The sequence below is a fragment of the Artibeus jamaicensis genome, unplaced genomic scaffold (assembly GCF_021234435.1).
Source record: "Artibeus jamaicensis isolate MK-2021 breed Jamaican fruit bat unplaced genomic scaffold, CSHL_Jam_final contig_3230, whole genome shotgun sequence".
Lineage (NCBI taxonomy): Eukaryota > Metazoa > Chordata > Mammalia > Chiroptera > Phyllostomidae > Artibeus > Artibeus jamaicensis.
The window spans coordinates 923,451-951,105 of NW_026521764.1; the positions used below are offsets into that span (position 1 = coordinate 923,451).

The following is a 27,655-nucleotide window of genomic DNA, read 5'->3' on the forward strand; positions in this document are numbered from 1 at the left end:
ATCCATGAACCCAAGAGTTGGTTCTTTGAACAGATCAATAACACGGGCCAAGATTTGCCATTCAGAGGACAAAGCAAAAACAACAGGACAGGGAAAGAAAATATAGCCTCTTTGAGAGAGATTTTTTAAAAGGCTGTATAACACTATTTGTGGTTTAAATTGGAAATCTAAATTAAATGAATGATTTTCCATAAACACTGTTTCCAAAGTTGATTCAAAATGAGGTGGAAAACAAGTACACCAGTAACCACGGAAATAACTCAAATGGTGGTCAAAGTAGTTAAAGATGCATGCCCCATAAATAGAGCCCTGTTCTAATAGTTTTGTCAGACATTTAAACAACAGAACAATTCCATGTTAAAGCAACTGTTAGAGTGTAGAAAAAAGATGGAAAGATTTATTTACTCATTTTTATAAAGCTCTGATCATCTTGATAACAGAAAAGAAAGGATAATGATAAAGTACAAAAGGAAGTTCTGTTGGCCAGTCTCACAAATTAGCGTATCCTTTTTTGATCTGGATTTTTCCTGTAACACTTTCAAGAGACAGTCCTTTGTGAGTCTCAGGTTGTTCCTGCTGTGAGTAGAGGGACTGACTACCGTTGTTCTAAACTGTTTTTGCACAGGTGTTTGTATAGTGAGCGTCCTTGGAAGAGGGAGATAGTGTCCCTCTCCAGGGCAGAGGTCAGCCATGTTTACTGTTTCTTGTAAAAGATTTGGGCTCCCTAAACTTGCGGTATCTATTCTGTAACACAGTTCACTGCATGCACAAGCATCATGTGGCTCTTTTTAGGTTAACCTTTGAAAGTTTCGGGTCAGGGACCAGTGCAAATGCTGATACTCTGATATTACTCAATGTTATTGCTATGATTAATGAACTTTCTTTTATCTGTGACCCAGGAGTCTTTTTATTGTTGGTTGTAGGATTTCTATTTTGGGGGTACAAGTCCTTTGTTAGCAAATGAATAGATTTACTACTCAATTTATCAGTGTTATATTTTGTGAGTAGAATGTTTTACTTTTGGTTTATGATAGTATTTTTCTTTTATGATTGACCACTTTTGTGTCATATGTAAGAAATTCTTGTCTATCTTAATGTCAGGAAGATGTTCTCCTGATTCTTTTTAGCTGCTTTTTGGTTCTGCACTTTTCATTTAGGGCTGTGTTCCATACTCTTCTCTTTTTCCGTTGAATTAACGTGGCACCTCAGTCAAGAGTTAAAGGAGTGTAATTGTGTGGGTGTGTTTCCAGAATTTCCGGTTTCATTTATCTGTACTGTATTCCAGGTTGTGTTCATTTTTACATAAATTTTATTATCACAATATTTATTTTTAAAAGCCTAGTTAATATTTTAGCCTAATTAAATTTCAACTGGGATGACATAAACATAAATATCAATGTTGGGAGAATGGATATCTCTGTAGTGATGATTCTTACAATCTAAGAGTATGGTGTATCTCTTGACATAAATCTTATTTAATATGTCTCAACAATGTTTTTGGTAGTTTTCAATGTGAATGTCTTGCACATTTCTTGCTAGACTTAGTTTTAGATGATTTTTATGTTTTGATGTTGTACACATATGGTAATTAATTTTTTAATTTTATTTTTTTATGTTTATGGCTGGTATATAGGAATATATTGATTTTTAAATATTCACATTGTATTTTGGGACTTTGCCAAATTTACTTGCAATTTTAGTGTGGCTTTGTTTTGATAGTTTCATAGAGTTTTCTATGTACATAAGCATATCATCTGTAAATAATGATAGTTTTACTTCTTCATTCTTTTTTTTTTGCTCTTTATTTCCTTTTCTTGAGTTATTGAATTGACTTGGACCTTCAGCACACTGTTGAATAGAAACAATGCAAGCAGACATCCTGGCCTATTCCCAGACTTAAAGAAAAATAATGTAATGTTTCACTACTAAGTAGGATAGTAGTTACAGGTTTTTGTCGATGTTCTTTCTAGAGGAAAATCCCTTTCATTACTAGATACTGAGACTTTTTTATCTCGAAGAGGCATTGAGCTCCTTTAAATTTGTTGAGATGTTCAGGTGGTTTGCCTCTTTTATTCTATCACTGTGGCAAATTGTTTCTCAATTGCAGTTGACATCCAGTACTTTTGTTGCAGGTGTTTAACATAGGGATTAGACATACATACTTTTTGAAACGATCACTGGTGAATTTTTTAATGCTAAGCCGGCTTTGCATTTCTGAAGTAAACTTCACCTGCATATATTTTTGTTGGAATCTATTTGCTAATTTTTGTCAAGGAGTTCTGAATCTGTGTTTATGGCTTTCCCACTACATCAGCCAAGTAGGGTCATGATGGAGGCCGCAGAGCCCGCAAAGCCTAAAACACTGACTGTCCAGCTCTTCACAGAACAAGTCTGCCCACCCCGACCTAAGTTTTCGAACCGGGTGGACGTGGGCATCTTGACGTCGTCCTCGGCGCATCTGCAGGACCTGGAGTCACGTCCTCCTTTTTTTCCTCTTGGTGTTGATTTGCATTTTCTCTCTGTTTTTTTTCTTAATCCAACCTTCTGGGTGTTTATCGATTTTATTTATAAGGACTAATCTTTGACTTCTTCCATCGTTTGTGTTATGTTTCTCTGATTTCTGCTTTATCTTGATTACCTCCTTTGTTCTACTTAGAGTTTAGTGTGCTCCTCCTTTTCAAATTTCTTAAGTTTATATTATTGATTTTATACCTTCTTCTTTTCTAATATAAGCATTTGAAAGGAACTTTACAACTTGAAGAAAATCTTTCAGAACCTGCAGAAAAAAATCATGCTTCATGGTGAAGCATTCGAGTTATTTCCATTCGTGCCAGGGTAATTAGGTGAGCTGTCTCAGACGTTCACCTCCCTGCATTGTGCTGGAGGTTTCAGCAATGTGATTAAGGACAAGCAGGGAATGAACACGGGGAAGGAAGGAAGCAAACTGGGATTCCGTAGTAGGAAACTCATGCCCTGTGGTAGGGACGAGTATGGAGCCTGGACTCCCTTGCAGCTTCCTCCCTTCTAGCTGGTGGAGACAAAAATCCATTGTTTCTGATAGTGCTGAAATCAAAACATTGTGAGGATTAGAGGTCCTCATTCCTATTGCTTTAAAACAAGAAGAACGATATTTTTGTGTTATGTCCAGTGGGAAAAAGTGAGAATAGACCAAAAAAAGAAAGACCAGGCAGGAGGATGCTACAGTCATCCAGGTGAGAAAAGAGTGGCTGGGACTGGGATATTAACAAAGTGGTGGGGGGAACAGTGAGAATAGAGATATTCAGGACAAATGCAGAGATGTGGTGGTTGATTGGACATTGGCTGAAAGAACCAAATGGCCCACAGTACTGGAGCAGTTATGTTGTAATGCGCACTTTGGTTTGCTGAGTGAGATTTTAACATTTCTGCACAGGGGCCCCTTCCAGCTGGGTGCCACAACGGCTTGGTTGGCCCTGGATTGGGAGATCTGCCAGGCCTGATGCTGGTGAACTTGCAGCGATTCTGCTGTTACAAGGATAATGTTCTTCCTGTGTTGTCCAGTGTTTGCAAACTCAGAAAATGCATGGCACTGCTCACCAATTTCTCACACTACAAGGCCATTTGATTCTTTCAGCCAATGTCCGATCAGCCACCACATCTCTGCATTTGCCCCGGATATCTCCATTCTCACTTTGTCCCCACCACTTTGTTCACATCCCAGTCCCAGCCACTCTTTTCTCACCTGGGTGACTGCAGCATCCTCCTGTCTGGTCTCTTTTTTCCATCCTTGTTTCCCTCCAGTTCATCACACTACAGGCAAAGACATCATTTGAAAACGCAAATCTAATTATCACTCCACCTCCCTGAACTCTTCAGCAACAACTCACCAGACTCTGCAATGAGCTGGCAGAGCCCTGCATGTTTGGGCCTGGCTTCCCGCTCCAGCATCTGATGTACCTGTCCCACTTTCCCTTTCTCTGCCACCATTCCAGACTTCTTCCCGTTCCCAGACGAGCTCACCTGCTCTCTCCTGGGCCTTCATACCGGCTGCTTCTTGTGGCTTAAACACTGCCTTTCCCGGTGGCCTACCCTAAATTCTCTGCAACCTAAATTATGCTCAGTCTTTTGGTCTTAGCAACAAATACCCTTTCCTCCAAAATGTCTTTCTGAACCCTGGGTTAGGCAAGGCCCTATTATTGTGTGTTGTTGTAGTACGCTGTTCTTGCCCTGGCGAAACAATTGCAATCATTTGTCTGAACTACTCATTGGCCTATAAGCTCTGGAAACAGTAGCCAGAACGATTGAATGAAAGAACAACATGTTCTGGTATGTGCCATTGTTGTCACATTTGTTCATTTCTTTCTTCACCCATACAAATGCATGTTTGTGAAGCGCAGGCTTTATGCTGGCCACTACACTAGGTATGGGAATGTAGTGCTGAATAGGGTGGCTCAGAGCTTGGTCCTTGGAGCTTATAGTCAAGTGGAGGAGACAAACAGTAAACATGGAAATAAATAACTGAACGATAGGACCATGAAGAAACTGAAGTAGAAACATATGGAATAGTTGGGTAGGAGGTGATAGTAAATAGGGCGGCCAGGAAAGGCCCACTGAAGGAGGCAAATTTGAGCTAAGGCTTGGATGGTGAGAGGAAGCCGGCCAAACAGCGATCAGAGTGCAAAGGCCTCCAGGCAAACCGAAGCAGTTTCTGTGGCCTGAGAGCAGCCCTGACAGAGGAACAGAGAGAAGGCTGGGCCCACTGGATTGATGTGAGGTGGGAAATGGTGCGGGGAGGTCATGGAAGGCTTTGTGCTCATGAATGAGCTCAAGGCCAAGGTGTACCAGGTAACAGCCACTTGAGTTTCAGAAGGCTTGCTAGGTATTTGATTTGAGGCAAATATCTTTGATCCAGTAGAAAATCCTGTGATTCTGCTTTGATTAAGGACAAGAATAAGTGCTGATTATGATAGGTATATATCTTAAAAGCTGCCAAGGGATGTTTTCTGTGTCACAGACCATAAAGTTGCCTGCAATGACAGTGTGACCACAGAGCAGGTGATAGAGACACTTGGTAGCTATTTACTTTTGTGGGTACAGAATTTCGTTACTCATAGGACTATCATTGGAATAGGTTTAATCTTGAGAGACAGCAGAGGATTCCTAACACCTGATGCTGTGCAGATAATGCTGACCAGCTGTACTTTTAATCTTCTTTCGCCTGACTGAACTTTTGTGGAAACATGAATCAGTCATGGAGAAATCACAGGTTGAAGGGGGGGTCCGACTAGACAATGCACGTGAAAGCACTTTAACTTATAAATGTTCTTACATTGTGAGATATTACTCTTGTTACAACCAATGCTTTTTTTAATCCTTACCCAAGGACATTTTTTCATTAGTTTGAGAGAGAGACAGAGAGAGAGAGAGAAAAAAAAATCAATGTGAGAAAGAAACATCGATTTATTTTCTTCTTCTATACACCCTGATGGGGATCGAACCTGCCACTTGGGTATGGGCCCTGACCGGGAGTTGAACATGTGCTTGGGATGATGCTCCAACCAACTGAGCCACACCAGGGCTACAAGCAACTCTTTTTAAGCAAATACTGATACTGTTGTAAGATTTGATACTGTAAAGACTAGCTATCTTGACCCAGATGAGAAAATAATCCAAAGCTGAACACCTCTTTTTAATCAACATGGATAAATTTTCTTGAGAAACTCACTCGCACCTGGTACATTAATTCACCTATTTTGGGAAACACTCGTGGAGCCCCTCCTGTGTGATGGCTGGGTCCTCGGCGGCTCTGGGGACAAAGCAGCGAAGCAGCTGGACACAGACCTTTTCTTCGTGGACCCTGAAGCCTAGGGGATGCCGAACACTGAGCGTGGCACCGTGGACAATGATTGCCTTTGTCTCTGTCACAGTGTATAGATGTAAGATAGAGCAGGTTACTGCTTGTAAGGCTGTCGTACGTTCTGGCATCTGGAGTGCATAGTTTGATTCCTTTAACCGACTTTCCACTGTGTTTGCCGTCACGCCTCCCTGGGATGCGCCCGTACGGCCTGCTTCTCTAGCTCGGAGGGCCCTGCGGGTCCGCATGTGGAGGCTGGTACAGCGACCCTGTGTGGTGGGACCAGCGAGGGCTCTGAAGTCAGACTGTCTGGGTTGGAGTTCCCTTCCCCTCGTGGTAAATGTGGTTACTATGTCTGTGACTCAGTCCCCTTCCCAAAGTCAGGGTGAAAGTCAGTTGTTGTAAAGATTTAAATGAGGCGATACAGGCAATGTGCTTAGTCGGTGCCTGGCTCGTTGTACATCCTCCCTTACTGTCCATGGAGCGCGTTGTGGGTTTTGCCTCTCTGCCTGCTCTCTCTGCTGTTAGGTAATCTTCCCCAGCTCCGCTGCACCGCAGTCTCAGGGACGTCTGCAGTGCTGAGTGTTTCCTGGGCTGTGGTGATAGCACTGCGGGGAACGTGTATTGACGGTAGGCTGCACGGGTCTGAGAGCCTCCGGCGAGATGCTGTGGTCACCTGTTACCAACGCTCTCGGGAGCTACCAGTTTGTAATTCCCTGTCCTCTGCAGAGGGAAAAAGGAAAGGGGTAGTGTCGTTGTTCAATATGCTGCCCGGGATTGAGAGACTTCCTCTTTTCCTTTTTTGCTGATAAGCCTTGAGTTAGACAGGAATGTTTTGTAGAAATGAGTTTGCTAACAAAAATAACCACCTAACAGAGCATCTTTCAGACCTTCCTGACCACAATCAGGAAGAAATGTTTCGTATCAGACCAAGATCACACGCGTGTGTGTGTGTGTGTGTGCGCGCGCGCACTCAGAAGCCTGAAACTGAAACAGGGCGTCACAAAACAGTGTCGCTGTTACTAGTGCAATGCCACACTTTCTCTTCCCTGTCATTCCAGCCCGTCTTGTTCCTTTCCGTTCTGCGAAGAGACCAGGAGTTTGACAAATGCTGATCTAAGAACTGGACAGACCTAAACAAGAATAGGGATGTGAATGGGAAGACTTGAGCGGGGTGGTCTTCAGCTCTGCATTCAAATATTCTCTCAGTAATCATCTCTATCTCCTATGCAAGAAAACCTGCCAAAGCCAAAAACAAACAGTAAAACATATGACATTTCACTCTTTCTATACTTTCATAGACATGCTCAAATTGACCTTTTAAAATTTGCAGTCATCTGCCCTCCAGCAAAGTGGTGGGCTGCATCAGACCTTGCTTCTACCTCTGGCGTCATCATTACTGACAGGTAACGTGTCTTCTCTGAGTCTCAGCTCAGAGGAGGTAATGATATTTATACTGTTTAAATTAGTTAATTTCATAACACTCATCTCCAACCCCCCCGGGTTGTTTTGGGGCCAGCTGAAATAACACTGAAATTCTTTTGTGAGCTAATGGACTCGTTACCAATATGAAGACCATTGGGCTGTTAGATTCTGTATTGGTTACCCTTACCTCCTTTTTTAAAAATTCCTCCTAGATTTCTCAGTTGAATGCGCTGATTGCACTTTTGCTGGGAGAACTCCCACCTGGAGACAGGCAGAAGGTCATGACGATTTGCACCATAGATGTCCACGCCCGGGATGTGGTGGCAAAGCTCGTCTCTCAGAAGGCAAGTTGTTTATGGAGATTTCATGTCTTTTTTGGTGTTTCCTAAAGTGGTGTTTATTGTCAAGAGTACTTCTAAGAAAGTCACTGTTTAAAAAAAAAAATAGTTTGTGTATTTGAATTAGTCCTGAGAAGTTAGTTATACTTACTTTGGGCGAATTTGACTTGAGTTAGCCAGTGTATTGTCCTCAGGAAAGTTATCCAAAGTGATGTCCCCAAGGGCTTGTCAAGCCAGGAGCCTCTGATCCAGACCATCCGAAAAGTGAAGCAAGGGTGGAAGAAGCCTGAGGAGTCTCCACGGTCATTTCTCACCTCCGTGGCTTCCCCAGCCCGTGGTAACACGATGTGTGTCATTTAAACCATTGCCCTGTGCCTTTGGTCCTTTTCCTTTTGAAGAAAGAGGAATGTTGGTCACTCCTTGTCTTTTCCTTTCAAGGCTAAGCAACCTTCTTTAAAGAAGTTGTTTTCTAATCCTTTCCATGCATTAATAACCGCTGTACCTACATCCCTTCTAGAAGTCCCATGTCTCTTAGATATTGGCAGTTTTTTAATGTGAGAGGACTTTCTCACCCTTTTCCAAAACGCGTTCCTACTTACAAATGTCAGGCATACTTGACCACTAAGCAGCATCACTACGTCACGCCCATCACCTGCTTCCTCCAGATCCCCCGTTTTTTAGGGGGATGGTACTAAAATAAGATTATCCCTTTCACAATTGGAGTGCATGTAGATATTGCAAAATGTTTTCTGCTGTTTCTCTAGTTCTTTCCCGAGTTATTAAAATCGAAGTGAAGTTTAATTCCCTTCACAGAGTGCAAGCAAATGCTTCATTGTGGAAGCCATAAACTTAAAAAATACTTCTTGATCCAGATTCGGACCACTAACATTCTTTAATTGCTAAGCCACAACCAATTCTTGCAAAATACCACTCACTATGTATTCTCATTTTGATAATGAACCATTGATAACTGCACTTTTACCATGACCATGCACCTTCTTACATATTTCATTATGTCTTATCAGTGGTGATTTGCTTGTGGTGGTATACACTTTTATTTAAGATACATCCTTTATTTTCTATTAAAAGATACACAGATTTTGTGTAATTGATAATCAGCTACTACACATCTATAGGCAATGCTGAGACTTATGTGGACATCCGACAAATTAGTAGACAGCAGTTTCAGTAACATCTAGTGATTTCCCCTAAATCCTAGGGTTGTGGTATTTGGAGAGACTGGAATTATATTTTCAAACTGGAAGAATGCATGGCATGGATAAAGTAGTAGTAAAGAATAGTAATGAAAAAGGATACTGTTCGTTGATTTAAGAAAAAGTGAAGTGGGGAACCTCCACACTAAGAGCAGCCTGGGTTGAGAATGGACTGTTGGCAGTGTAGTTTACCTCTGACCTATAGAGATAATGAATTATGTGTCATTTTAATAGAGAGTGTATTTTTAATCTGATTTTAACGATATGAGTATAAAGTTACAAAAGTGATCAAATGTCCCGGGGCTATCCATGAGAAGGGAGACAGCATCGCTTGGACAAATTGATAATTGCTTTACTGTAAAAGACTTCTCAAAATGAAGACTTTAATTACGCATGTATTTCTTACGAAGTATTCAGCCTCTATATGCAATTACAATTTCAGTAGTATGCAGGAGATTTCTTTTTTGTGAGATTTTTAGAATGAAACGTGACTCAAAAGAGTTGATCAGATGAACAAATTAAGCTTGATGCCTCTGAGCTCTGTGCCTTATGTATGACGGTCACGTGCTGTTTGTAGGTCGTCAGTCCCCAGGCGTTTGCTTGGCTGTCTCAACTTCGTCACCAGTGGGAGGACACCCAGAAGCACTGCTTTGTTAATATTTGTGACGCCCAGTTCCAGTACTTCTATGAATATTTAGGAAACGGTCCTCGGCTAGTGATCACACCTCTAACCGACAGGTAACAGTGAGTTCGAGCCAGATGGAAAAGCGAGGCTCCCCCAGCACGGGTAGAGGCGCGTGTGGCTGCAAAGGCAGGAGTGAGAGGAAGTGATGCACAGACTGGGAGACCCCATGGAAGTCGTGTGCACGGGGACTAGTCAGTAACGCGGTGAACACTGACTTTAGGTAGAAACACATTAAAGAGCCAAATCAGAGAAGCAGAATGACAGACACTATGTAATACATACAAGTCACGGACTCATGAGCAGGTTAATACAGTTCAAGGCAGCATCTCTGATCACTCAGTCCATCCTCTGGCTACCTCTGGCTGACACCCTGTAGCAGGCTTTGTTACCATCTGCCCCCACCGCGTCCCTTTATTGGAAGTGTAAACATAGCAATTGCCTATGTTCAAATTCATTTTTGAGGGGTTACACATAGTGAAAGGATGGAAAGAGAGAGAACATAGTCCCGTGAAATGGTTTAGCAGATACCGTGTGTGAAGTACTGTGCTAGGCACCGCCCAGGGTTACCAGGCAGGGTTTTTGCTCTCCCAGAGGCTACTTTCTAGTTGAGCGTGGTGTGTGGAGTGATGAGGAACAATACACGATTAAGAGTTAATTTTGGTGGTAATATATGCTGTGACAAAACTAAACCAGTGGATGTGTCAGCCTTATCATGAAGGGAGAGTCTGTTATTGCAAATGGAGAGGACATTTGAGCTGACACCTAAATGGTAACAAGAAGCCAGCTCTGCAGCCATCCCGGGGCAGAAAGTTACAGGCAAAGACAAGAACAAAGTCCCTGAGGTGGGAAGGAGCTTGCCCAGGTCGAGGGATAAGACAGGGAGGCAGTGTGGCCCAAGTGTGGCCCAAGTGTGGCCCCAGTGTGGCAGGGGGACGTGGGTTTCCATGTGACTCTGGGTACATGTATGCCCACAGTTAGAATGTAGTAGAGATAAGGATGCGTCATGCCAACTTGAAGTTCTTCGTTGGTGTTCTAAGCTCTGCTGAATTACTTGGTGGGAGAAAGCACATTTTAATCCTCGGTTTTCAGGAAAGAGAATCTCACCCCAAGATCACAGCAGTGCTCCTGATGATTCAGCTTCCCATGCCGTACAACTTATCTCGGAAGGAAAATGGAGACAGTTTCACGTAGACGTCACTGACCCAGGGCTGTGATGGTGGCCCTGGGAGGGTGGCCGATTCTCTCACTAGCCTTGCGAGCGTTCTTTACCTATCAGTCTGCTCATGATTTCGTCATTGACAAATTGTACAGCTTCTGCAACTCTGTTTTTCTAATTCAACTCTCTTTAACCTGTGTTTCACTGAAAGTCAGTACTTGGTGTCTTAATCACATAATTAATTCATCTATTGCTTTCCAGGTGAGAGAGGAAAATGTGTAGCTTGACAAACATCACTTGAGAATGGTCAGAACTGCAGCTGCTGAGTGACTCCTGTGTGTGTGTGATGTTGTCATAGGGGAACATGCAAGAGACATTTTAAAGTTTACCGATATGTCAGGACTAATCGTTTATTATACTTTTTAGTTAAAAAACCACTACATGGTTTATTTGGCAGATGAAAGATGAATGTTCCTTTTGATAGTATTACTAATGCTACATATTCTCTGACCAGTGTGGCTCACTTGGTTGGGTGTCAACCTGAAAAGTGAAAGGTTGTCAGTTCAATTCTGGGTCAGGGCACATGTCTGGGTTGTGCGTTCGGTCCCCAGTTGGGGCAGGTAAGGGAGGCAACCGATTGATGTTTCTTTCTTGCATAGATGTTTCTCCACCCTCTCTCTCCTCCCTGTTCCTCTCTCTAAAAATAAATAAATCTTCTTAGAAGTAGTACTTCATGGTGTTCACACTGTCTAGTGTATACATTTCTTTTGCATTTCATTCTGTGGATCACTTATGAATTGTTTACACTGACATAGTGATGCCTTTCTAGCAGTTCTGTTACATCGTACTGGATGCTGACTGTTCCTTTGTGTGGTAGGCAGGGCAGGGAGCCTGCCTCCTTCACACATGTGTGGGCAAGAGCAGAGACTTGGGTCACCAACATGACTTGGGTCATCAACCAGCTTGTCACCGAGATACTTGAGTTGGAACATGGTGAACTGGAGAGGAAGGTGCAGGCTACATGCTGTTACGGAGAGCCCCAAATTATAACGGCCTCGATAATGCAGCAGCTAATGTCTGACTTGTGTAACAGTCCAGAGGGGAGCGGTCCCAGCAAAGGATGCATTTTCCTAGGATTTGCACACAGCACATGGGTGGAGCTTGGTCACCCCTGGCTGTCATCTGGAGCATATAGGTGGCCGTATATGCAGTCAAAACTTGGAACCTGAGGAAAGATACTAGAGGATAGTCTCTGCTACAGAAGGTGCTAAATTCTTAGTCCAGGGGTCTTTCCACTCCATATTCATTGTAAAATATACTTAAACCTGTGATGGCCGTAAAATACAGAAACCCTTTTCATTCTTGTGCACAATTGTTTCTGTTTGTCTAGCACTTTGAATCTTTCAAGGTATTTATCTTCAGCTTTCCTTAAATCTTCCTACAATAAGCCTCATTTTATGGAGGAAAAAGCTAAGGCATGTTGATGTCAAAAAAAAAAAAAAAGGAGAGAGAGAGAGACTATCTGCTCATTGGCAGGGTGGACACTCCTAGTCCCTGGTCTTCCGACCTGTGTGTGTGTGTCCAGTAGATGTGCTGTCTGCACCGAGACAAAAATGACTTCTAGCTCAGCAGAAGCCCCATGGAAGGCACTTGCTATTTATGGTGTTTTTCCTTCTTTTACAAATATTAAATTCTGTCTTTGCATAATTTTTCTCATTCTAAGAACTGCTGAGTCTTTCCTGCAAAAAAGTATTATAATCTAAATGCGAGTAGCAACACATGCAAAATGAATTCTAAAATACATTTTCATATAATAAATTGTGGCTTTGTGCATTTGCTTTGTACTTTGAAATAGGTATATATTATTTGCAGACTGTATATATTTACATATCTCAGTGTAGTTGTTGGGTAGCAGTTTAATGAAGTAAATGTTTAATTCATTTATCATCCAAGATTTGTGTATTTGTTTTATAAACAATAGTTTGAGATGTTGTCTGCCATATTAATAGTATCTTTACCTAGAAATACCAGAAATCCTATAACATTGCAAATCAAATGTTAGTTGTATTTAAGTACACAGCTCTTAGGAAATGAGATAAACAGAGCAATGCATTTTTCTCTATTGTTAAACAACCAACCTAAAAATAACTTAAATATGAAATATTATTGACTCTCTTTGTTGCCATGAGCAAATCAAAACTATATTAATATTTTGTGCTACTACCACATTCTAGATGTTGACTTCTTAAACTTTAAAACAAATTGGATTGCCCTTGTGTTGTCTAGAAATCTCATGTTAGACTGTTACATGTGTTTTCTGTTGTTTAAAGGTGTTACATTACTCTAACTCAGTCACTCCACTTGACCATGAGTGGGGCTCCAGCTGGCCCTGCTGGTACAGGGAAAACCGAAACCACCAAAGATCTTGGACGTGCCCTTGGCATGATGGTTTATGTGTTCAACTGTTCAGAGCAAATGGACTACAAAGTAAGTTAGTTATAGAATGATGTATCCTAACAGGATTGTCCCTGATTTGAAATGATTCGAAATAATAGCTTCAGTCCCCCTCCTGTTAAATTCTTCATGCCTCACTCCATCATTCAGTCCATAGGAAATATTTACAAGGGATTGGTGCAGACTGGAGCCTGGGGCTGCTTTGATGAGTTCAATCGGATTTCTGTGGAAGTTCTGTCCGTGGTGGCAGTACAGGTGAAAATGATACATGATGCCATCAGAAACAAGAAAAAGAGGTGAGCAGCATGTGTTTTTTCCCCCTGTGGTTACAAATAAAAAGAGTAATGTGGAAGAATGCAGTAAACTTCACCTTCACAGCCTATCCTGCTTCTCCCTGTCTCATGAAATGGATAAAATAAGAGAGACTGGCTAATTTTGAATAATAACCTCCCATATTTTAATTACTGGTTTTTAAGTGTTGAATACAATAGAAGTATATTATGTTAATTTAATCACTTAAAATGTGAACACCCTTTGAAATGCTAACTCAGTGATCAGTTCTCAATCCTCATCTATCTTGACCTTCTGGCCGCATCTGACACGGTGGGTCCCTCCCTTGTGGGGACACACTTTCTTCACTTGGGTCCTAGGACGCCACACCTTCCCAGTGTTCTCCCCCCTCAGGGCCGTTACTTCTCATCTATGAAATGGGGAAGAGTATAGTGTATTGATACCTCTTCCCTGGTGATTTCATCCAGTCACGTGGCCTTCAGTACCATTTGCCTGCTGCCAGCTGCCCCAATCCCCTTCCCCCGATACCTGGACTTCATAGGTGATGCCTGTTGGGGCCCGTCAAGATACCACTTGAGGTCTCACAGTCCTCTCACCTCAAAGTCAAAATTCTGGTCTTTCCACCAACACCTGCTTTGTTAGATGTCCCATCCCAGCAGATCGTAGCCCCACTTTCTTCAGTGACTTGGGCCACAAACATGCCACATATATCCAGAACCTACCCACTTACCAACACCATGAGACGCTCCAAAAGATACAAGATGATAGGGGCTGATGGCTTAATTTGAGAAGTAAGCGGTTGTGGTTTTTGTTGTGACATTTTTGTATACAATTAATAATGTACAGCTTATTTATCTGGTCTACCCACTTCCCTTTCATTATTAGGGTGTTTTCGCTCAGCCAGGAACATTTCAATCTCCCCATCACAGAAAGATTATCTAGCTGCTGGAAACTGTGAAGCTATTGCAGGAGTTTCCAGTTGTCATAACTTACAGCTGCGTGTTTCCAGCCGCCCCGTCCCTCTGCCACATGGCTCTGGGGTACCAGGAAGCAGTTACCGCAACTCCCTACTCTAATGCCACATTAGGGAAGTTAGGTTCTGTCCTCTTTCATCCCTAGGTGTACTTGGTTGAGCTTTTAGTCAAAATCTTATTATTTAATGTAACCCAGATGCCACTTGAAGCCAGCTTTTCTTATGGAGAGTCATGGAACTGATGCAGGACTTGTAAAAACTCCCACCACAGCTTTTGATGGTCTCCTGTGTCTCCAAGGCTGTGTATCTGTGAGTTGTACTGTCCTTCTTCATGCTGGGCTAGTCCAGGTGGAGATGGCTGGCTCCTTTACAAGTTCATGTGTTTTATTAAACTCTGTTTACACTTCAGGATTTAAGAGTTGGGACCATGCCTTAACCACAAAGCCTTCCACAGCCTTCCAGCATCTTGCTGGCTATACCCTCGAGAGGTCCTTCCCTTTGACCTGTGGTTATTCCTGTCCAACTAATGGGACAGCAGTCACTTGCCTGCTTAAATAGCCCTCCCAGGCCTGTCTCCCTGATGTTCGAGGAACGCAGATTTCTCCATCCTTACCTTGACTATCCAAAATCCACCTTCTCGTAACCATCTAGTAACCGAAGAAGCTCATAGTCCTAAACGCTGCGGCTCTCTTCCCTCCTCAGTCTGTGGTGTAGTCCCAGCTCCTCCACTCCTTTCCTCCCCCTTCTCAACAAGAGAATGCCTTATACTTTTTGTCTCATGTAGCTCATGTGAAAGTTTCCTTCTACTGACGCTTCAGGGGGAAAGTTTCCTCCTACAGTTTATTACTATTACATTGCCCTGGCCATCAAAATCCTAATTTGGCCCTTGCAAATCTTGCTGGAAATCTTTCACTGCTTCTCCTCTGCCTTCAGGTGATGATAATAGCCACAGTCAGAGGGAAAATCTGTTGAGTATCAACCATGTTCTAGGCATTGTACTCTTGGCCATTTATATACATAATCTCTTTTAATCCTCATATAATCCAATAAAGTGGGGGATATTATTATTCCTTTTTAATTAAACGAGGGAATTGGAACATGCCTAAAGTGGTATAGCAGGTCCCTGAATGCTCCCAGTCCAGCCCCAGAGCTGGCCGTCACAGTCACTGCACTATTCTGTCCCTCAGTGGTTGTCAGCGGATATTTGTTGAATGGGAGGGAGGGAGGAGAAAGGGAAGGAGGACAGGAAAATAGACAAAGGCTAAACATGAATGAAGTCTCTTTCTTCTCTTGGCACAGTATCCTCTACCTCCGCAGTATCTCATTCCAACAGTTGCAGCCCACATTTGAAGGCAAAAATGTCTCCACCTTTTATGAATTGTTTAAGTGGTCAAGTCCTCATTTTTACCTTCTGGCATCTTATCGCTTTGCTACAGCATAAAAGGATACTTCCCACATTTGTAATTCCTTTGGGGAAATGGAGTGAATTGTTAATAAACATGCTTCAAAGCATACTCAAAATATGTATGCTTATGAACGTTAAAGAAGATTATACAGAGTGAACAGCTTCCTAATAACGTTTGCATTTGTCAGCGTGCATTCATATTCAGTGAACATGTTTAATCCCATCAGTATTCTTCTTATGGTAGATTTGTGTTCCTTGGGGAAGCTATCACACTGAAGCCATCAGTTGGAATATTTATAACCATGAACCCAGGATATGCTGGTCGGACCGAATTACCGGAAAATCTCAAAGCTCTGTTCAGGCAAGTATCTCGCTTTGGGGTTAGCATCTGAGGCTCTCATGCCACCTAACGTCACTGGTTTGCACTGTTGAATGATGTGTTTGTACTTGAGAATTCCTGGCAAAAGCCCCTTATTCTTTCTCAGGGATCGTGCTATGGAGAGAACTTTCAGCATGATGAATTCATTCTTTTGTAATGTGAAACTGGGCTCAAGCTCATTACTTTAAAAGGTCATGTGGTATTTTTGAACATTTGGTGCTAGCTCTTTTGTAATGACATTTTTATTACAATTTTCACCAATTGTAAAATATTTGGAAAATACAGAAAAGAATAAATAGAACACTACAGCTGCAGCTTTACTCCCCAAGAATAATGATGGTTATATATTTCTTACTAGTCTCTTTTATAATGTATATTTTATGGAGTTAAGATAGGAGGTTAGGCATGATTTTTATTTAGTTCTCATTTAACACTTTGCCACAAGTAGTTTTTCATAGTATTCAGTAGTCTTTGGGAATGCCATTTCAGGTAGCTCCAAAATAGTCTCTCTATGGCTTGTTCATAATTTTCTTAGCTGTTCCCAATTGACACGTAGGATTCGGGTTTTTCTTTCATTTTTTATGACCTAAAATAGTAGGCTGTAACCATTTTTTTACATGAAGAGTTATCCTTATTTCAAATTATTACCCACAACAAATCCCTACATGCAGAATTACTTGGTGAATGATTGAAATACCTATCGATGACCTCTTTTCCAACAGCCGTCTACCAATATACACTCTCATCAGCACTCTGTCAGCTAACCTCCGCTGTTGCATTTGAATCAGTTGTGTTTAACTCATATTTTAAATCAGCTTTGTCCAGGTGTGATTTCATACAACAGTTCACCCATTTAAGTGTATAATTGGCCGAAATACTAGCACAATCAAGAAGTGGAATATTTCCAACACCCCTGAAGTTCTCCTGTGCCCTTTGAAATTAGTCCCGCCTACCACTGGTGTGCTTTCTGTGACTTGAGGTTCAGTTTGTCTACATAAATGAAACTATACAGCATGCATTCGTTTGCTGTCTTCTTTCCTTCCTCAGGATGGTTTGGGGACTCTTCTGAGTTAGAGTGTGTCCGTAGTTCCTGTTTGTCGGTGACTGGTGTTCCCTTGTGTGCACATACTCTGTTTGTTCACCATGCACCAGCTGACGGACATGTGGCTTGTGTCTAGTGTGGGGCTACTGTGAGTAAAACTGCTGTGGACTTTCACGTTCAATCCTAGTGTGAACATGTTTTCTTTGGGATGAAGATTTGTGAATTACATTACTAAATCAGGTGGCAAATGTATTTTTGACTTTATTAGAATTTGGTGGTCTGTTTCCCAAGAGGGTTGTATCATTGTACACTTGCTCTACATTCTTGTCAAAACTTGGTATTGTCAGTGTTTTGGATTTAGCCATTCTAATAGATACGCAGTGGTTTGGCACTGTGGGCTCTGTTTGCATTTCCGTGATGGCTAATGAGCTGAACGTCTTTTCATGTGACATAACTAACCATTCTTATGCCATCTTCTGTGAAGTTCTGTGTTCTGGATACAATTTTCTTATTAGATACATATATGGCAAATGTCTTTCAATTTGCAGCTTGCATTTCCATTTTCTTAATGGTGTTCATCAAAGATAGAAGTTTTAATTTTGATGAAATGCGACTTACCAGTTTGTCTTGTTTTTTTCCTATCCTGATTAAGAATGTTAAATTACCCCCAGGTCACAAAAATTTTCAACCGCATGTTCTTCTAGAAGTTCAGTTTTATAGTTTTTATTTTTCTGTTAATGTGCTGAACTATATTGATTTTTCAAATGCTAAACAATTCAATAATGCACTTCTAGGATCAGGAGATATAACTTTTTAAAAGATTTTTTTGTATTTTTTATTTTTGTATTCTATTTTTTCCTTTTTAATATATTTTATTGATTATGCCATTACAGTTGTCCCATTTTCCCCCTTCATTCCCCTCCACCCTGCACACCCCTCCCCCACCATTCCCCCCCTTTAGTTTATGTCCATATGTCACAAGTTCTTTAGATTCTGTATTTCCCATACTATTCTTGCCCTCCCCCTATCTATTTTCTACCTACTGTCTATGCTACTTATTCTCTGTACCTTCTCCCCCCTTCTCCTCCTCCCACTCCCCTGTTGCTAACCCTCCATGAGATCTCCATTTCTCTGGTTCTGCTCCTGATCTAGCTGTCCTCTTAGTTTGCTTTTATTTTAGGTGTGATTGGTAATTGTGAGTTTGCTGTCCTTTCACTGTTTATCTTTTTTATCTTCTTTTTCTTAGATAAGTTCCTTTAACATTTCATATAATGTCTTGGTAATGATGAACTCCTTGAACTTGATCTTATCTGAGAAGCACTTTATCTGCCCTTCCATTCTAAATGAAAGCTTTGCTGGATAGAGCAATCTTGGATGTAGGTCTTTGGATTTCATGACTTGGAATACTTCTTTCCAGCCTCCTCTTGCCTGTAAGGTCTCTTTTGAGAAATCAGTTGACAGTCTGATGGGAACTCCTTTGTAGGTGACTGTCCCCTTATGTCTTGCTGCTTCTAGGATTCTCTCCTTCATTTTAATCTTGCTAAGGTAATGATGATGTGCCTTGGTGTGTTTCTTCTTAGGTCCAACTTCTTTGGGACTCTCTGAGCTTCCTGGGTTTCCAAGAAGTCTATTTCCTTTGCCAGAGTGCGGAAGTTCTCCTTTATTATTTGTTCAAATAAGTTTTCCACTGGTGGCTGTTCCTCTTCCCCTTCTGGTACCCCTATAATTCAGATGTTGGAACGTTTAAAGATGTCCACGAGGTTCCTAAGCCTCTCCTCTTCTTTTTGAATTCTTGATTCTTTATTCTTTTTTGTTTGGTCATTTTTTTCCTCCTTCTGGTCCACTCCCTTGATTTTAGTCCCAGTTTCCTTTCCATTACTATTGGTTTCCTGTGCATTTTCCTTCATTTCACTTAATTTAGCCTTCATTCGTTCCTCTAATTGTGACTAAAATCAACCAGTTCTGTGAGCATCATGATCACCAGTGCTTTGAACTGTGCATCTGATAGGTTGGCTATCTCTTGGTCGCTTAGAAGTATTGGCTCTGGGGCTTTGAGCTGTTCTTCTTGAGCCATAATGTTTTGGTCTGTTCTCACCTGTTAGGTATGAGGGGCGGAGCCTTAGGTATTCACCAGGGCGGGGTGACCCAGTTGCTGGGTTGTGATACTGTATGTGGGGGCGGGGTCAGAGAGAGGCAATGGCGCTTGTTCCACGCTCTCTTTCAGTTTTCAGTCCCCTCTGCTGCTTCCCACAAGCAAATTGGGCCCCTATGGTGCCGGCTTGTGGGTGTGTGGGCCTGTGCAGCCTCCAGGACACTGTGTGTCTCTCCAACAAACTCCCTGTGAGTCTGGGAGCTTCTCCCAGCACCTTGACCCTGAACGTGTTTCCAATCGGTACTTTTAGGCTTTAATTCCTGTTGCTGGGCCCTGGCCTGTGCAGTCTATCTTATTGCTTGCTCCTTCACCTGGTTTATCTGCACACAAATGTGTGACCATGGTCAGCCAGCAGCCTTGGGCCCTCACTGGGTCTGCCCGTTGCCACCCCACGCTTGGGATCTGCCACCCCCTGCCTGTGCATCTGGGTCGGTCTGGCCACTTTTTCCTGTGTGACCCCGCTCCACCAGCCGCTGACTCCACCCCTCTTACCCGTCTGGATGAATGGTTTGTTGTTGTTGGACTTCCATACAGTTCAATTTTCTGTGTTTTGGTTGCATTTTTGTTACTAAATTTTTGCTGTCTTAAAACTTGGTTGTGCAAGGAGGCACAGTGTTTCCACCTATGCCTCCATCTTGGCCGGAAGTCTGTATTTATTTTTAGAGAGAGAGGAAGGGAGGGAGAGAAACAATGTGTAGTTGCCTCTCACATGCCCCACACTGGATACCTGGCATGCAACCCAGACATGTACTCTGACTGGGAATCAAACTTATAACCCTTTGATTCATAGGCCAGCACTCAATCCACTGAGCTACACCAGCCAGGGCTATTTTTATGCATATTGATGGAGTCAATGTGTTACTATTTTGTTAAAGATTGAAAAATCTGTGCCATAAGGGATACTGGTTTGTAGTGTCTTGTAATACCTTAATCTTGTGTGGGCATCATAGTAATGATGACCTCATGAAAAGAGTTGGCAAATGCTCCCTTCTTCTCTGTTTGTTAAGAGTTTTTATAGGATTTGTATTATTTACCCCTTAGTTATCCAATAGACTTGATCAGTGAAGCCCTCTGGGCCTAGCTTTTTCTTTGTGGGAATCTTTTTAGTGATAAATTCTATTTAATAGATATGGCATTATTCAGATTTTTTGTTTTGTCTTGAATTTGTTTTTGATAATTTGGATCTTTTAAGGAATTTCTTCATGTTCTCTAGATTGTTGAATTTATTGGCATTAACATGGCCATAATATTTCCTTGTTATCCGTGGTGGTGTCTTGAAGTCCATGTCTGAGATGGATGAGTTTTGTTTCCACATTCATTTTCATCTGGATAAGTGGGAGGCTCATCAGCTTAATTTCTTAGTTCCTTAATGTTCACACTATGTATCTTTATTCACAGTCTGCCTTCAAACTGATACATCATAATATAACGTAAGAACCTCTGTGGTTTTTAGTCTGATTTCTTTCAATTGTTTTGAGCTTAAAATTTGCTTGTTTATTCATCTAGATATTTCCTATGTATTTTCTTCTAGTTTTTACAATATTGCTTTTAAATGTAATTCATCTGTTAAATACTTGTTTTGGTTAGTAACATGAGTGAGTATTTAAACAGTATTGCTTTCCCTAATAGTCAGTCATCCTAGCATATGTTATTGAATGCTCTCCCTTCCTTCTTTAGCAGCTTTCTTTAGCATAGCCATTCTATAATGCCTGTTTTTCTTGAAAAAAATTCTGTAGAACAACTAGTCTAGAAATAAATACAATAATCGCAGAATCTTTTCATTGGGAAATTATACATCTTTCTATTATCTTTACATTTGTAACGCAATGCATCTCACACATGTTTTCATTTGGGTTTTGACATTTGAATTGTTTGTAAGGTTTCCATACATTTAATTTGACTAAGTGCAGCATTGTTTATGTTGGGGTTCAAGTACTTGTGTCAGCCGAGTTTGAAGGACCCTTGGATGAGGACAATAGTGTTCACGAGCAGGTGGGCAGTACTTAACACATGAGTCCCCCGAAAGTATCACGATTCTACCACTTACCCAGCCTGTGTGTGGCCTAGGGCTTGTGCGTGTACCTCTTGGAGCCTTAGTGTGCACCTCTGTGAAATGCAGACGAGAAGAGTGGCCACCTCATGAGTTAAGTGAGAGTGCACAAAGAGCTTTCAGCATCTTATATGGCGTGAAGAAAGTGCCCAGAAAATATTACTTGTCAATATTAATGCAAGTATCAATTATGTGAATTTGCTAGCATTCTCTCTCTCTTCTTTGCTCTTCATCTTGACTACTCTTGTCATGTGATGAAGAGTAAAAAATGTGAGAAAACTGTGGGGCCCACTTAGCTAAAAGCATGTACTCAGTTACATGTATGTGCTCAATAATGTGCATGTACTCGGTGAGATGTATGTACTCGGTGACACAGACCCAGAGGGCCTCTGGGGAATGCTCAGGCCAAAAATCAGATGTGTGTGAAGTGGAGTGTACTCATGTTTGCACAACAGGTGGGTCAATATTTGGGGTGTACTGCGAGAAACTGAAAATAACGGGCTTCTTATTTATCTGACTCCTCCTTTGCACTTCAGATGAGTGCACTTTTATCAAGTGTTGCTGTTAATAGCAGTTTTCTTTGGGAAGGACTTTTAGAAGTCCCCCTCTAAAAAAACAGGAATTTGAAAGCTGTGTTTTTATAAATTTTCATCTTACACCAATTTTCATCCAAGTCTCTAAGTGGGCCTCAGAGAGCAGCGTACCAGACATGGCTCCTGTGAGCATAAAAGAGCTGGTAGTTAAATTTTCGTGGTTTTTTGAGGTGTGTTGTTAAGTACAGCCACTAATAAAATGTAAATTATATAAACTTTTGATTAAATAAATTGTATCGCAGACAAAGGTGATCCTCAAACCTCATCCCTTCATAATTAAATTACTTTATGAGTATTTATACTCTTAAGGTCATGTATATCTCTTGTGTCTGTATGGTGCTGTGTTACCGGGTGGCTCTTCCCGGCTGCACGTTCAGTGACGCCCTGTTGGTGGAGAGAAATCAGCGGCGGGGGAAGCATTTACTCTGTGAGAGTCAGCACACACCGCATCTGTGCTTCTGTCATCTGCAGACTTTGCATCTTCTCCTATGTAGCCAGTAACTAATAGACATTGTTTTTAGTTGAAGAGAAGGGTCTTGTTAGCAGTGATTGACAGAGGTCATTGTGACAACCTGCTTGGGAATGGTTAGAATGTTGGTACAAATTAATCACTTGATTTCAGCGAAATGTACTAATATCTTTTCCCATTTTCAAACTAAATTTCATTTTTGCTTTACAGACCCTGTGCTATGGTGGCCCCCGACATTGAGCTCATCTGCGAAATCATGCTCATTGCTGAAGGTTTTGTGGATGCACGCTCGTTAGCCCGAAAGTTCGTGACATTGTACACGCTCTGCAGGGACCTCCTCTCCAAGCAGGTGATGAGACTTTCGTCACTTCTCTTGGTTCTTCTGTTGCTTTTGAAATACAGGTGACGGGTAATTTATCTTTCAAATTACGGTTAGACATTTTTAAGTAATTTATATTTTCCATAAAGTTTTGAAAAGTCTGTATTTTACAATTCTTAATTCTTTGTGTGAAATTAAACCTGAGACCTTTTAAGTTTCATGTTTAATTTATACTTAATAGTTTTTGTTGATGAGCTATATGTGATTTCCTTTAAACATGACCAGTGTTATAATTATAAATGGAATTTTATGATGTCTCCCTTTCTTGGTGAGAATATTCTTGTGAGAGGGGGCAAGAGTGTCCATGGGAGTCAGGTAAAACCAATTTTCTGGAGAACACCTTAAAAATGTTAAACTGAAATTTTCTCATTTGTTGGTAATCCATTATTTGAAATAGAGTTTGCTTTTTTCTTAAATTTTCACTCTATAATTCCTTGGTTTCTGAAATGGGTCAGACTTAACTATTTTCTATTCTCTAGTCATTGGCCTCTTGCAGCTTCACTGAAGTTGCTGATATGCCACAAAAGTTCATGTATCAGCATTATTATTTTTAAACTCAGCTTTTCGTCCACCTTTGACTTGGGTCCTTTGACCTTTTGTTAATTCCCGATGACATTATTTTGCAGCCATTCCAGGATGAAAGTATGAAAACGCCACAGTAACCAGGGCAATCTGAGACCTAGGCCTGGGGAAGGGGGGAACAGCAAGGCTGTTGGTACAACCCGAGACATGTGCTTGTGGACGGAGGGGAAATGTGGAGGGGGGTGAACTCCTGAGTTAGCAGGTCTATTGAGAGAGAAGAGCCGGGGAGGTGGATGGAGCCCCAGGCAAATGCCACAACGAACTGCTGTGGGAAGAAGTTTGCTGACAAAGGCAGAGAGACCAGCCGAAAGGAGCTGGAAGAAGCGGAAGGGACAGGACTGTCGCGGTTTCAAAGAGGAGAGAGCAATGTGACTTAACATCATCAAAGCGTGCATTTATCTGCACTCCTAGCATTCCGCTTTTACTTCTGGAATGAGGATCTTATTTCCCCACGCCGTTTTTTAGAAAAATTTTCCTATGTTTTGATTTCAGGATCATTATGACTGGGGACTTCGTGCTATTAAATCTGTCTTGGTTGTAGCTGGCTCCCTGAAACGAGGAGATAAAAATAGACCTGAAGACCAGGTAATGCAATACGAACGTGATTTTGTTGCGTGAGTAGCTAAACAGCTTCATACAAATCAGATGAGATGGGGCACGTTCAAGGTGGTATAGCTGTAGGCTGGTTTCATGCAGATCGCAAGGTGTCCTGGACTGTGGGTCATGGGCCAGCACGACCTTTAAAAACATAGCATCTATTATTAATGGAGAATATTTCGAGCCCTGGCATTTCTTATATTGTAAAAGATTACAAGTATTCTTGAGTAAAAGGATCAAGTGTAGGAAAGAAAATGTGATTTTATAAGTGCTTTTGAAATGTCAGCTACTAACAATACTTTGGCGGTCATAATCAAATAGTTCAGTAATTGCTGTTTGATTTCTTCTAAGGAACACTTAGAAAATTTGACTAATTCTGGGGTATTAATCCTGAAAAAGTCATCGAAGACATAATCTAATGGAAGAAAGTATGTCCTTTTCATAGGATGTAAGATGGACATGAAGCGCAGAATAGGAAGGCTGGTCACCTGACCCTGTGCCCTGCTTCCTGGGTTACTCAGAGCTGCTTGGTAGGGAATTGTCCCTCCTAGTGAGAAACAATAGCAGCTGCGTGTCTGTTCTTCTGTATTAAATAAGCAGTGAGAGTAAAGTTTGTACAACACTTTGTATACATAGTGCATGTGTATATGTGCACTACGGCTTGAGAGGTTGAAAAGAAATAGATCTATCCAGTGAGTTTCTTTGGATGTGAAAGGATCTATATTATATGATTTTCTGTATTCATTTTTTATCCTTATCTGAGGACATTTTTTGATTTCTCTAAGAGAGAGAGAGAGAGAGAGAAACATCAACTTGGTTGCTTTTTCATACGTGCCCCGGCTGGGAATGGGTCCCAATACCTGGTTCTGTGCCCTGACCAGAAATCGAATCTGTGACCTTTTGGTCCATGGGACAATGCTCCAACCAACCGAGCCACACTGGCCAGGGCTCTCCATTCCTTTTTTCAATCTCTCTCTTCCTCTCAGTCACAATTCATGATGCAGTCAGGATTTTCTTGCATTTATTTTTATTTTCTCTCCTGTGGTGGTGGTCTTGTTGCTATTGAAATGCTTACCTCTTTCTGTACAAGTCATCCTCATGTTCAAGTTACTGCTTTGAGCATCTAAAGCCCTTTTTGGTTTTCAGTCAAGATAAAACAAAGATCCAAACTGAAAATGGTTGGGTTTACTCTTCTGAGATTCACGGGGAACTTTGAATGAAATGATCTGATGGTCCTGGTTAATTTCTGTCCTGGAGTGTGCGGATTAAGGAGAGAAGGACTCAGACCCTTTCTCGATATCAGAGCAGATCATTGGCGGCGATGGATCAGAACCGCCTTAATGGCTTTACCCTGAGTCTGTCCATGGTGTTGGCAGAGCCGTCTCATGTTCTGACATGTGAGCTCGAGAGCATGTCACCAACCGCCCTGCAGATAGAATGCCATCCTGATAGAGAACAGCATTGACTCTCGTGGTTTGGGTATGAGAAATGAAGCATCTTTAGCTGTTTAGGTCTTTGTTAGACATTATATTGGCTTTTTAAAAATATAGTTTCCTTTTTTGGGGGAAAAGATTTTATTTATTTATTTTTAGAGAGAGGAGAGAAACATCAGTGTGTGGTTGCCTCTTGCGAGCCCCATTCTGGGGACCTGGCTTGCAGCTCTGACTGGGAATCGAACTGGCGAGCCTTTGGTTCACAGACCAGTATTCAATCCACTAAACCACACCAGCCAGCGGTGTATTGGCATTTTAAAAATATATAGTGTGTTCTCTTCCCTTTTCTAGGTACTCATGAGAGCATTAAGGGACTTCAATATGCCTAAAATAGTGACTGAGGACATCCCCGTGTTTCTGGGCCTGGTGGGGGACCTGTTCCCAGCGCTGGACGTGCCCCGGAGGAGGGCACCGCACTTGGAGCAGGTGGCCAGGCAGTCTGCCCTGGAGCTCCGCCTGCAGTCCGAGGAGAGCTTCATCCTCAAGGTAAAGGGGCCATTTACTATCGCGGCAGCCCGGGGGCTGTGCAGTGGCATTACTGTAGTTAAGGGTCACTGAACGAGACTTCAGCTTACACTAACCTTAGTATGATCTTAACATAGACTTTGCAGGGGTGTCCAACCTTTTCATGTCTCTGGGCCACAGCGGGAGGAGAAGAGTTGTCTTGGGCCACACATGAGATACATTGCGACACGTAATCACACTCACAACAAATGTCCGTGAATTTATGATTTTGTGTCAGGCCACACTCACAGCCGTCTCGGGCCGCACGTGGCCCGCAGGCCGTGGGTCGGACACCCCGGGAGCATTCTAATCTGGCAGTCTTTACTAGAGCAGATAGAGTTTGTTCCATCCGTCTGTGAGAAGGTAAGCACACAAATATGATGAAATCATGGTTTTAAGTGTAAGCATACTTTCTTTTCAGTTCCTGTGTTTTTTTTAATTAGCGTTGTTTAAAATTTGTATTGTTTCTATTACAGTTGTCTCATTCCTTCCCGTAAAGCATACTTTTCATTAGTTTATTAAACTTGTTGATGACAGGCACCCAAAGTTAATTACTTTTGCTCTTTTCTTTCCAGTTTAGAAAAATTAGGCGTAAAATTATTAAAGCGTGTTTTCATGGGGAGAAATGTATACACGTATGACGTCATGTGACTTATTAAAGGCTTGTGCTCAGTTTGGGTGTAGTGAAGGCATGGCCGTTAAAATGCACACAGAGCGTGTGTTTTAGATATTTTAGAGGATGTCAGTCACTCCTCAGCTGTAGATGGTGGTTGGCCGAACACCACTGTTGCTCAGTGCGTCATGAAGCCAGTGACTGTCCGCAGCCCCCGCCATGGACCCACCACTGCCGTCTGCCCTTCAGCTGTGGCATCAACTCGCTTGGTCGTAGTCCTCACTGCTGCAGTCCGTGTGGGCAGGTCCCGGAGAAACTGCTCTGTGTCCTTGCCATCCGCTTTAAGGCTCCTGGGAGACAGGGTGGGCAGACGTGGGCTTACAGTGGTTCGGATGGGAAGTAGTAAAATAATCAATAAAAATCGATATAAGAATAAACTCTGCGTTTTGCACGCTCAGAACTGGAAACCTACCTTTGCCCCTCCCTGTGTAACATCAGTGGGGGCTGGCATGGATTGGCAGGAAAGAACAGGGCGAAACGGGGGTGTTTTATTTTCTATTAAGCACAAACTCATTCGAGGAGACCAGTGACTGGCTGTTTGGTCGGCAGGTCGTGCAGCTGGAGGAACTGCTGGCCGTGCGGCACTCCGTCTTCGTGGTCGGGAACGCGGGCACAGGGAAGAGCCAGGTACAGTCAACTGCCAGCTTTCAGCGGGGCAGGAGTGCTATTTTCAGTTCTGTTTCAGAGTTCCCATCCGTGAAGCCCACCATAATTTATAGTTAGAATATGAGATTCCACTGTTGTTCTTTGATCAGTTGACACTGTTTCCCTCTATAAGGGGGACTGGGAGAGAGTAACAGACAGAACATCACATTTAAACCAGGAGAGTAAGCTGAGATGAAGATTGGGTGTTCCACATGAGCTAGTTAGCATCCTGTTGATTCATTTAGGTGTAAGCCATCCTATTGTATGTATCTTTCAATAATCTCACTCTGCCTGAATTCTTTTATCCACAGTTAACATATTGA

The 27,655-nt window shown here is 42.0% G+C and overlaps 1 protein-coding gene across 3 annotated transcripts in view; it reads left to right on the forward strand.

The window, feature by feature from the left end:
• DNAH11 (dynein axonemal heavy chain 11) overlaps nucleotides 1-27,655 on the forward strand; it is a 272,144-nt gene that overhangs the window by 85,531 nt on the left and 158,958 nt on the right. For all 3 annotated transcript variants that reach the window (XM_053663641.1, XM_053663639.1, XM_053663640.1), the window contains exons 31-39: nucleotides 7,471-7,602; nucleotides 9,388-9,548; nucleotides 12,982-13,138; nucleotides 13,256-13,401; nucleotides 16,019-16,135; nucleotides 22,670-22,808; nucleotides 23,913-24,005; nucleotides 25,802-25,996; nucleotides 27,237-27,314. In XM_053663641.1, the coding sequence (XP_053519616.1) occupies nucleotides 7,471-7,602; nucleotides 9,388-9,548; nucleotides 12,982-13,138; nucleotides 13,256-13,401; nucleotides 16,019-16,135; nucleotides 22,670-22,808; nucleotides 23,913-24,005; nucleotides 25,802-25,996; nucleotides 27,237-27,314 (1,218 nt within the window). The remainder of the gene's footprint in view (nucleotides 1-7,470; nucleotides 7,603-9,387; nucleotides 9,549-12,981; nucleotides 13,139-13,255; nucleotides 13,402-16,018; nucleotides 16,136-22,669; nucleotides 22,809-23,912; nucleotides 24,006-25,801; nucleotides 25,997-27,236; nucleotides 27,315-27,655) is intronic.